Source organism: Pezoporus wallicus, unplaced genomic scaffold (genome assembly GCF_028554395.1).
Source record: "Pezoporus wallicus isolate ANWC-B61680 ecotype Strahan unplaced genomic scaffold, APGP_CSIRO_Pwel_v1 contig_5231, whole genome shotgun sequence".
Classification (NCBI taxonomy): Eukaryota; Metazoa; Chordata; class Aves; order Psittaciformes; family Psittacidae; genus Pezoporus; species Pezoporus wallicus.
In genome coordinates this window covers 1,571,632-1,583,638 of record NW_026635973.1, presented here as the reverse complement: position 1 = coordinate 1,583,638, position 12,007 = coordinate 1,571,632, and the positions used below count along the sequence as shown (strand labels likewise).

General features: G+C 42.2%; 1 protein-coding gene across 1 annotated transcript in view; it reads right to left on the bottom strand.

Annotated features, from left to right (window-relative positions):
• Window positions 1-4,052: 4,052 nt before the first annotated feature.
• Window positions 4,053-12,007, bottom strand: part of DEGS1 (delta 4-desaturase, sphingolipid 1) — an 88,244-nt gene continuing 80,289 nt past the window's right edge. Inside the window, exons 2-4 of the mRNA XM_057398817.1 lie at window positions 8,557-8,651; window positions 6,910-7,652; window positions 4,053-4,787 (exon numbers count right to left, since the gene is read on the bottom strand). Coding sequence (XP_057254800.1) covers window positions 4,641-4,787; window positions 6,910-7,652; window positions 8,557-8,638 — 972 coding nt within the window. The 5' untranslated portion in view covers window positions 8,639-8,651 and the 3' untranslated portion in view covers window positions 4,053-4,640. The remainder of the gene's footprint in view (window positions 4,788-6,909; window positions 7,653-8,556; window positions 8,652-12,007) is intronic.

Here is a 12,007-nt window from a genome sequence, read left to right as displayed (position 1 = left end):
TGCTGCACCCACACTGCTGCTTTTTCTTGAGGGAAATTCTGCTTAGGCTATTGTACTTATCACTGAAAAAAAAACAACTTGATTGATAAGAAATAAAATGCAAGAGCCTTTGTACACAGAAGATGGGAGCTGCTTTAAGGAAGAAGTCTTTTCACGCAATACAGAGACCTCTACTTTGTTCTGCATATGCAGCTACCACCTCTCCTGGCAGACATGCCTAGAGGAGTTTTTTCCCCTCTAGTCATCTTGTTTGTTGTGACAAGCTCACGAAACTGTTCATCATGCCATTCTCCTCTCCCTTTTCTTGAGGCTAGCCACATATCTAAATCACAGTGATGATTCTGTCCCAGAGCATATTAGATGCTAACTTGAGCTTGGATAGGGGGTAGAGGCAGTGCAGGGGAACTGTTAGAGAAGAAACACAGTTTGCATTCTTGGCTCAGTAAGAAACTTTTTCAATATCTCAGTCCTTACTAAAGTCTTGGATAGCACTGCAGGCTTGATTGTGAAATAAAGAATTTGATAGAGAAGAAATAATTGTGTACATGGAGTTGCAGGTTGCTATACTAAAGACACAACTCCGTGATTCAGACACACCTATTTGTCAGACTTTTCCTAGGACCTTGCAGAAGCAAACTTGGCAGACCCAGAAGTAGCTCCTGTGCTTTGCAGTCCGCAAGCTAGAACAGTAGAACTTTTTTTGCCTTTAACTCTTTTGAGTCTCTTCAGTTACAGAGCAGTACCCTTCCTAAAAGCTGTGTCTTAGACCACTGACCATCCAAGATCACTACCTGAAAGCGACTTTTCACCTGTTTGTCCAACAGGCTTAGAATGGCAGCCCGCAGCCTGCAGCATTGACATTATTGCTTCTAGAACCTCATCATTAAATACGGAATGAACAGCTTCAAGTTCTACTGTTGCTGCCACACTACTTCATCTGATATAACAAAAAATGCTGAGGAAGCAAAGTTGAACCACTGAAATAATTGCCTAACAGCGTCTACATACCTAGCACAGATCCATTTCTCAGCATCTGTAGACTTTTAAGTGTGCATTTACATGCTGGCTGGCATGTAATGACTTAACCAAATGAATTCTGAGACACAAAACTAAAAGTCTTAACTACTTTCCAGCTCACCTCTGGTTCCAGGTAGGAAGTCTTGCCCTGGATCTGAAAGCATGGAGCACTGTAGCCAGAAAGATGCACCCATTTAACACATGTTAATTGTCACTCTTATGGAGCAGACCGGTTCAACAGCAGAACAAGAATGCCAGAGGCAAGAGTTGTTTTGAAAGAGGAACATACCCACGCCTGTCCTGTGGGAAAACTCATGCCTAGTATGATGAGATTCCAGGATGCATTACTTATTCCACTTAAGCAGCTTCAAATAATTAGGGGTGTGTGTGTTAAAAGCCACGCAAGGCAGTTTATTCTGAAAACTAAGTTACTTTGAAGGCCCTGAAGGGGATTCAGAGCTCTGCACTATTTAACTGCAGCTAAAATACTTGGATGACGTGTTTAACACAGCTGACCCAAAGTCAGCTCTGTTTTGACAGTTACGACTCCTGGCTGATTTCATATAAAGGAGAGGTTTGCCAAACTGACAAACTAGCAAGATGCTTTAGGTAGAAAAGAGCAAACCCTAACAAGCATGTAGAAAGGCCAAAGTTAACTCATTCCTGTCTGAATAGATCTATTAAAACATTATAGTTGGTTTAACTGTTACAGCTCTAAATCACAGGACCATAAAATTAATGCTCTTTAATTTGTTCTTTACAGGTTAGTCAAAAGGTGCCTCCAACTTTCAGATTAAGTGTTGCAAACATTATACTAACCTGTTTCTGCCAGATACATTCTAATAGCATTAAAGTTACTGAATTCCTTAAAAACAATAACTAGGTAATTCATATGTATGTCAAAAAAATAGTATTATTTGTGCCATGCCTTTGGACTACATGCCACATTATGACTGGACTAAACCAGTTATTCATTTAGAATATACCAGCAAGTCAGGTAGTCTGGCTGGTCTTAATTCCTTTTACCAGTGGTTCAGAAATGCTTCTGACTTTTAGGGATGAAATTTTGCTGCCATACAGGTTAGCTTTCAGATGATCTGCTTCTGGCAAAATCCCTACTACAAGTTATATGCTACAACCTCTTGTGTATTAACACAGTAATTGTATACCTAAGAACAGTCACCACCAATGCTTGCAAGAATCAGGCCATGGTGTAAACACAAACTTAAGTCTCACTAGCTGAGCTTAACCTCTTCCAGTGAATCTTCTCCAATAGGTAGCCAGTAGATGTCTCAAAGATTACAGCAAGCAGAGAATTCCCCATTATCCTGCAGCTTTTACAGTGAAAATAGTGTATTTATAATCACAGCTGGAAGGGAAGATCACAGAACACCTTAAAGCAACATCTGCGATTTTAAACAGGAGAAATAGCAACTTCAGTCCTGTTTAGAAGCAGGAATCCACACCTGGACTACCTATTGGGAGGATAGTAAAGAACATCGGGGATTACATGAAGTAGGTAACTAAGCCCAAGTATAAAATTTGACTTGGAACTCTGGTTATTTTATCATCAAGCCTAACTGATATTTCTTTAAAACTTTAGCTTTTAGCCATAAAACTTTCCAGAGATTCTTTCCGTCCTTCATCCAGCTAGGTTAAGCCATCAACACTGATGAGATTTAATTCCACCGTTTGCTTCTTAAATTGAGCAGTCATACAGAAGTAGCTTAAAGAAAAAAATCCACCAAATGTATGTTCTGCAACTCAAGCCTATTCAAGTTGTTCAACTGACATTTTCCTTGAGTAAAGGCAATGATTCTTTACAGTTTGTCTATGGAACCACTCAACAGGTCTTGCATCTGCTGTAAAAATACCAAATTTCACTAAAACTCAAATTCCTCAGTATAAGGGGACCAGTCAAAAATTCATCCAATATTATTTAATATTTGCTTTTTAATTACATGTAAGAATACTAGATAAAGTCTATTTTGACATTACAGTCTACCCTGAGCAATATGCTGGCCAGCTAGCATGTTACAAAGTGACTTCATTATCCTGCCAGTGAGTGGCTGGCACACTTGCATCCCATTTCTAGTGCTTAGCCACATGTAAGGGCCCCACACTTCAACAAAACACATTAAAAATAAGACCACAATCGAGCAAGGATAAAGAGGCATCAACATACTCTTGTCAGGCTCTCAGCTTCTTAAAAAGAATCCCCCAAAACACACCAAAATAAAATGTGAGTTGAAGGCAGCATCTAAAAATGAAGTTACTTACAGCAGACCAGCGTGGACAGCAGCTAAGACTTACACTTTCAGCAAATTCCATCTTTGTTAGTGAACCATAGGATCACCATTTGAGATTTAAGGGTGATTTGTAGCTATCTTTGGCTGCTTAAAGCCATCATCAGTGCATTAAACGATAGAAGGTAAATGCACTGCTCTGAGGTATGTAGAGATTCTTCACTGTTCAGGAAGTCTATGCATTCTCTGTTCCCAATTTAAAAACTTCTTAAGAGGAAATTTGATATCACCACCCGTGCTTCCACCCCATTTTAGTATGCAAGAAAGGCAAGTGTGTATGTAGGGTACTGGAGGTTTAGGAAGGAAGAAAAAAAATAATTTAGCAACACCTTTTTATGTACACACATGACTAATACACTTAATCATTTGCCAGACAGTACCTGTTTCAATTGCTTCAGTTTTCCCTACAAGCTGAATTTCCAAATGACTGTAAAAATATGTAGATTGAGCATTTAAAACCATGGCAATAGCAGAGACAATTAAGACGAACCTAAACCTTTTTCTTTGAACACAAAAAAACCCCAAACTGTAACAAGACCTTTTCCATTATGAAAAAGGAAAAACCTTATCAGTTACATTAAGCTACCTAACGGCTTAAACAACACAACACTGAATGCTGGCTGCTCAAGCTATATGCCAACACAAGCAGCTTAAACAGTAGGCGGTGACCCACAAAGTTGGTAATACCCTTGAATTCCCCACCTTTTCACAAGGAAGCCACACAAGCCATTTCAAAGATACCAGGTTCATTCTGACATATTGCTCCTTAGAAAACACAGAACTTTAAACCAATGCTTCAAATGACATGTTACGTATTTAAACAGAAAAAGACTTAAAATTTCTGTGCAAATTTAGTTCATCCACCCATAAGTTAGGAAACAGGTTCAAGAGGTTTACTTTAACAAATCATGTTAGGGTAGAATTAACAGGTAAGTACAGCATTTGAACACTACAGTCATCTAAACAGCATTTTGTGGGCAGCGTACTACATTGAGAACTCAGTATGTTTTTAAGAGGCAGGCAGGTATTTTACATAGATTTCACACCTGCCAAAGTAAGTCCTGTAACAAAGTGATTTAGCATTATGTATATAATAACACTGATCTTTAGGCAAACAAACACATTAAACCAACATATCTGAGGACTGTGAGGAATGTTACAGCTGGTAGGAGCCTGCTACAAAATCCTTAAGGATGCATTGCTGTGTTGCTGTAAATCTTAATTCGGGACACTGGTGAACAGCTTTAGCAAGAGACCTTATACCAGCCACTTTAAAGCAAGCAGACATTTCAAAGTCTTCTTTTGGTTGCCAGAAGTTTAATCTTGCTTCACTTCACCCTTTAAGTGCCTTTTCATACGTGAATATGGGCTGATTGTGTCATCCATCACGAAGTCATATAGTACTTTTACCCAAGAGTTATATTGTGGCAGGTTGTCATAGTATTCAGCTGCTATTTTCTTCACCTAAAGAAAAAATACAAGGTTTATTTGCTATTTGTATTAGCACTAATAATGAAAATTCACAATCCTCAATGTGTAAATTAATACAGAGCACTAGAAGTCTCATTTTAGCTGTTGAGAGTCTATAAGGAAGGCTACTAGTACCACAGTATGAAAGTTTGTTGAAGAAAAAAGTTACTCCCTGATTGTTAAGTAAACATCATGTGAAACTTTTCTACTGAAGCCAACTAGAACAAGCTGCTAGCACTGAAGTCCATTCACTGTGCTACCTACAGAATAATGTAGCTCACAAAAGTACTTCGGTTGCAGTGGAAGTGGGTGATTCAGTTCAGTGCTGACTCATACGAGTTATCACCAAAAAGGATGCTTTATGTTCTAGGAAGAGATGTTGAAACACAGCTATTTTTACATGTAGCTTCAAGTCATAGCACACAAAGAAAAAAAAGCATCTTATTTCTGAGGTACATCCTGTTTCTGCAGACATCAAAGAACATATATAAACCACTTCCAAAGACTATTCGCAGATGTACATGCTGACTAGACCACTGTTACAATCTAAGAGAGATGGAGTTTCAGTTAGATATCCTTACTGGTATTTAAGGCCCACCACCTAAAGACTGAAAAACCTGAACAAAGCAAACCTGAATTTTCACTAAATTCCATAGCTTTCGACAGAAAAAAAATATTAATCTGTATAAGCCACAGACCAACCCAAGATACCTGCATGCCTGCTTTGGAGCTGAAGATTATTTTGATCCATCAGCACGCCTACAGTGTGATCACAGTGCATCTAGCCACTATACTTTTATTCAATAGGTAATTATACCCAATACACCAGCTGGAATCAAGTGTTCAGTTAGTTCAGTGATCTTTAGCACACAGCATAGCAGAGTCCAGTCCAATCAAATTAACTATGCTCTTCTAAAAGGCAGCTTTGTTCTTTTTTATCAGAGCTGTGGATTAACAGTCCTATAGCAGAGCTGGGTATTCACCTCTGCAGTTAAGTACTTGGAAAAAAATTCATTCCCTGCTTACAACTTAAGTACTGGTCCAAGAAGTGAAATGCTGGTTCATCAGCACAGATCTCAGTATCAAGGCTAGTTAAAGCAGCTTTGGCTGCATTTGAAAGATGAAATCTATGGATAAGAAAAATCACCCATCTCTTTCAAAATCAACAAGGCCCACAGAAAAGTCTCAACAAAGGAGTTACAGAATTTAACCACCTTGATAAAGTAGTGCTGGAGTATTTATTTCACCTACACTTCCACCGACAACAGAAACAACAATCAAGCTTATACTCCAAAGGCACAAGCTTACAAGGTCACCATCAAGTGCAGTAACAAAGCTGCAAGACCAACACCACAGCTGCTGTCAAACTGCTAATTTAGTGTCTGATTAAAGACATTTTCCACTGATAAAAGCAACTTTTAACTGCAGATGAGTTTTAGGTGTAACCCTGGAAGCCTGTGTTCCCATACTCCAATTGGGACACACATACACAATGACAATTAAGCTCCTGCTTAAAAGCCAGCAAAGACCTGGAGAGGAACTAATGTGAAAGTTTCCATCTACTCTCATGTGGAAGGTCCAAAGTCTCGGCTTTGAAGCCTAACACTTAAGGTTCAAAAGCTCTCACTACAAGAAACTGAGCTGCTCCAAACTAGAAAGCTGTTAAACATACGTCACAGTACAACAAACATCAGCAGTACCTCAGACCCTCTCTTTTCCCCATCAGAGAATTACAGTGATAGGAGAGACTGAAGGATAAGCATACATAAGAACACCGTCCTTCAGACTTCAAGGACAGAGCCAACAAATCTGAAGTTATTTGCAACTTCTTAGCTAGTTTCTGAAGAAATCAGAAGGCTGGTTGTGATTAAAGAATACAGTGCACAACTTAAGGCATACATTTCCTCCCCTCCACTTTCATGGAAGAGGCTGTGGTTAGGTTAAGAGACCACTGAAATTATAAATAACTACCCCCTTCATCACTCAACTTGAAAACAGTTGTTTGTTCTTGTTTGGGCTTTTTATCTCCCAACTTCCATTCTTCTATCAGTGTTCCACCCAATTTTCAAGTAGGGCTTATTTTGAGCAGAAGTAATAACCTCAGACGTAAACTTACCAGTGGAAGGCTCTTGCCAGGAATATTAGGAAAGTCATGATGTTCATTGTGATAGCCAACATTAAAAGTGAGCAAATTAAGTGGCCCGTAGTAGGAATATGTCTCATGTCCTTTCAAAAACATGTAATGTTCAGCTATGAAATGTCCTGAAATTGGGTGCAACCCAAGTCCAAGTACTGAGCCAGCAAGCATGTAAAATGTGGATTTAACTCCCCATAAATAATATATCACGACATCAAAGGAAAGTTGAGCCAACAAATTGATTATTTCAAGTCGAGTAATAGGTTTGGGATTGATGCAGAGAGGTCTAATCGCATAGAAAAATGGCTGAAGAACAATCCATATGAACTTCCTAAAACGGGTGCAGAAAAACCAGCCTTCAAAGTTGGTAGGAATGTCCACATCAATTCCATCGCCTCCCAAATAACGATGATGATCCATGTGGTATCTCTTGAAGGATATTGAGTATGGGAGGCCAAGAGGGAGGTTGGCAAATATCCCAAACCATCGATTCCACATTGCTTTGCTGTTGCCAAAGGCACTGTTATGGGAGATCTCGTGAATCGCCAGAGTCATGGAGTGGCTAATACAGCTTCCAAAAACATATGCCCAGAAGATTACCCATTTCCAGTCCAAGTCTTTAACTAGGTAAAAGGCAGTCAACTGTGCAAGAACCATCAGCACAACCACCCAGATCAAGTTGTAGTCTGGCTTCATCAACGCTTTAATCTCTGGATGCTTCGCTAGATGGGAAAGAATTCAGTGGAAAAAAAGCAGTTATTTAGAAGCTCTCCTCACAACCAGTTAGATTACAAAAGCAGATATAGCCATTCCTTCCCTTCCTCCCAGTTAGGGCTGTCTGCAAACATGATGAAACCCCACCAGCTTTCCACTTGTGACATTTACTGCAATAATGAATCCTTTCAATTTAAATCATTTTAGCGTATTTCTGTTGCTCAGAAACCAGACATGTACATGACAAGCATCAGTACCACCTCCGGCTACCCGGAAAGGAAAAGCCTTGAACTGACAACCCACCAGCAATTCAGAAGGGCTGATTTTGGCCATCTCGCTTGAAAACGCGGTTCTTCGCCACCACTCCTGCGTGCCGCGGCGACCTCTACGCCCTGCACCCGAGCTATTTATACCGACCACCAGACACGTTATCAATTATTCAGCTCGCTTCCTACCGCACGCAGGGCTCCGCGGAAGCGGGCGGCGAGCGGCCCGCAGGGAGCGAGGGGACCCGCATCACCCGCGCCGCTCCGCAGCTCGAAATGGAAGCCCGGGCCGCCCACCCTACGTCTGGGGCTCAAACGCTGCCTCCGCCGGCAGCGAGGCGCCCCCCGCCTCCTTCTCCTTCCCCTCCCCCGCCGCCAAGGTGGCGGCTCCCGCCTCCACAGACGCGGCCGGCGCCGCGCCGCTCCTCTCACTCGGCCCGGGCCGGTTGTGGCCCCGGCCGCACTCCGCCACGCTCGCCTGTCCCCACGCTCCAGGTTCCTCTAACGACCAGCGGCGGCGGACGGGCTCTCCCCACGGCGCCCCCCGGCGTGGGCGCCCGGCAGCCATTTTGTGGGGTGTCCCCCGCGCCCCGCCACGCAGCCAGCGGCAAGGAGCGGCAGCACCGCCGCCACCTCTCCTCCTCACCCAGGATCTCCTTGCGGCGGTCTGCATGAGGCTGGTCCGTGTAGACCCACTCGAAATCCTCTCTGGCGACGGTGTTGCCCATCTCGGCAGCGCGGAGCCCGCTAGCCCGTACCCGCTCGGCCCCGTTCCGCAGCACCCAAACCGCGACACCCACCCTCCCCGCTCCGCGCTGCCCCCGTCGAAGGGCGCTTGTGTCAGCCCCCTTCTCACGGAAAAGGTGCACATTGATCCGTCCTGCGGCCGTACGGGCGGGCTGCGGCTCTCCGACCTTCCCCCTGGAGGCGTCCTTGGCCGAGGGGCCGGGTGTGGGCTGAGGGGGCCGTGACGCGGTGCCGCCTCAGGGGAGCAGAGAGCGGGGCGGCAGCCTGCCCCTCAAACCATCAGTGCGGTGGCCAGTGCTGTGGGTGCCCTTAATAACGCCTCATGAATAAGTGGTATGTAAGGAGGGAGAGAAAAGTCTCGGCTTGTAGCGCTACCCCTGACTCCGGCAGCCCTCCTGCGCCCAGACGCTGTGGAAACCCGGAGCTCCTTCATGGCTCACCGTGGTAGAGAGGACGAGCCGGCTTCATGTTCACACACACCCCGCCCCGCCGTGCGCTGCCTCCTGTCCTCAATGGTGCTCATGCGGGTTTAGCTGCCGGTGGGATTTCTGCCCCCTCGGTGGTGACAACCTGCCCAGAGGCCGCCGCAGACTGTCGAGTAGACTCATGCGAGTCGCTTTATTAAGACTGGAAACAAACCGCATCTTCCAGTGGCTCTTCAAAAAGCACTTTTTTTTTGTCCATAGGTGAGAGATGTGTGGTTGGAAGAACTAGCTGTCATTTGGCCAAAGTCTAAGCTTCTAAAAGCTACCTAAAGATACATCCTCAGCTGCAACTCCAAAACACCTGGGCCAAGGTAGGTCTCCATTTTCTTCACTTTTTGTGGTAAGATATTTTAAGAGCTTTGACAAACTTCTCTGTGAGAGCTAAACTCCATTTTATCTCTCCCTGCCTCTATTTTGCATAAAATACTGACTGTGGGCAGTTCAGTTACAAAGACTGCTTTATGTAGCAGTTAGAATGAGTACTTGCTTGGAATTTTAGTTGTTCTTAATTCCACTCTAATGATTGATAAAGCAATAGACATCACTTATGATAAAGTGATGGATGCCTTTTATGATGGAGAAAGTGATGGTACCTCTATGATAAAGGTATAGATGCCTCTTATGATGGATAAAGGGATAGACACCATTTACATTAGTAAAAGTGATAGATGCCTGTTATGATAGAGGAAGTGATGGATGCCTCTTACAATAGATAAGGTGATAGATGCCTCTATGATAGATAAGGTATGTAAATCAATAATAAGTGATTAACAGGAAGTTGTCACAAAGTAAATTATACCTGATGTATGAATGTAATATGAATATCTCAAGGTTCATGATGCATCGCTTGAAATTTATTAGTAATAATGAATAAAAAAGGCCAATAAATATTACCCCATGTGCAATGGTGCAAATGCAGTGGAAATACAATTCCTACTTGAAAATGTTTACAACCTAAAGTAATGGACAAAGCACAGGATCTCTAAGACAAAACAGCTTTGCAAATATTTTTGTTCACACACATTTTTAATCTGTGCATATTAGGATGTGAATTAGAAGCAAAAATGGGAAGAGTGGAAGAAAGATGGAAAAGTTTATTCACAGCTCCTCTGTCCATAGTCACATGTGAGGAGTGGTGCAGCATACACAGGAAAATCAATGTTTCTATTTCATCAAGGAATTTTCTCCTTGTTCAGTTTTACTTCTTGCTCAGTGACCACTTCTCAGTAAACCAGGAAGTGCGTTTGAGTTACCAGAGCAGAAATTGTTTGCAAAATTGCCAGGATCACAAGTGTTTCACTCAACATCAAAAACGGGTGACATTGGAATGGAAAGTTCAATTCCCAGCTCCAGCTTTGGACGCCATGGGTCTGATGGACTGGTTGAAAAACAAGTCTCCCTTGTTCCTCAAAATGTTCCCTTCTCATTGTAGTTCAAATATTAGCACTGCACTAAAAACCTTCTCAACCATGGGAAGGATCCTGCAGAGAACAAAACGTGGCTGCGGCTAAGAAAGGTCATAGCTACGGACAGGAGCACTGGAGGGAAAAAAAGACACGGGTATTAAGAGTTCAGTACGCAGCAGCAGGTTTACAGCACTGCAAATTTATATAGGTTTGTAAATGGTCAGAAGTTTCAGTAGGGTAGTTAAATAGATTCCAGATTTATAAAATAAACATTCCATTGCAGCTAAACAAGGCTTAAACAACTAAGAAAAATATTAAATAGGAAAGTTTTGGAAAATATAATTGCCCAAGTGTCCTGGAGTGCAGTGTTTTTCCTAATCACTGAGCCTTTCTGGTTTAAGCATTCCATGTAACAAATCCAGATTGGGTCATCAGCAAGGTAACAGGTTTTGTATGGAACTTTCCCTTCTAAAGACAAAGATAATCCAGTACCTAGCATGTCTTCAGCTGGCACAAAGCTAGAACAAAAAATCCCGGAGTGCTCAGTTACACATAAGCCACAGCTGGCAGCACATCCCCATCCACCCAGGAAGGTGAGATCCAGCAAGTACAACTGCGAGAACTGAGAGTACATGGACAAGTGAGCTGGTCAAAGAACAGTGCAAAGCAACATAGGAATGCAACTAGAGAGTATCAGAACAGTAACAATTAGCAGATGTGCTGTGGTAAGATACTCCAAACTGAATTTACCTATGAATGAACAAACTATCACTGCAATTTGCCAGTTACCACCTTAAAATCATCAGGAACACTAGGAAATAGGTTATCCTTGCTTGTCCAAACACACATTTAACTACTTCTTGCATCACCCTATTTTCCAAGAGGCTCCTGATGCAGAAAATTCCTTAGGTGATCTTAGCAGTTCCCATAATTAACTGTTAGAAGATCTTAGTAAGAGAAACAAAGCTTCTGTTCAATAGTCTTACCTTTTACATTGAGAAATTATGTGGAGGCAAACTTGTAACATTAATGAACTTCTATGATTAAGTTAATGCGCTGAGTATCAGGAATTCAAGACCCTACCATGAAACAAAGAGCTGTTACAAAGCAAGCTGCTGTTTTAAGACTAAAAAAAAAAAAGCAAGCAAGCTCAAGAAACAGGAAAGCCTCAGGAGTTTTAAGCTATTTTAAGAAACAGCTGTAGAAGACACTTGGCTTTCCCTGTCAACCCTGAGCTGTACTGTTTCAGCTGTTGCTACAAGCGCTAAAACTGAAGACACTGCAAATAAAATTTTTTATGTTAACTTGTAAATTACATCTTAGTCTCACTAATCTGAGGTTCTACCTTGAACAGATTCTGTGATCACTAATTGCTACTAACACTGTACTTTTTGAGGCTGATATACCAATTCATGTAAACCTGCACAGAAATTTATAGTCAGAAATGATTTAATTTTAC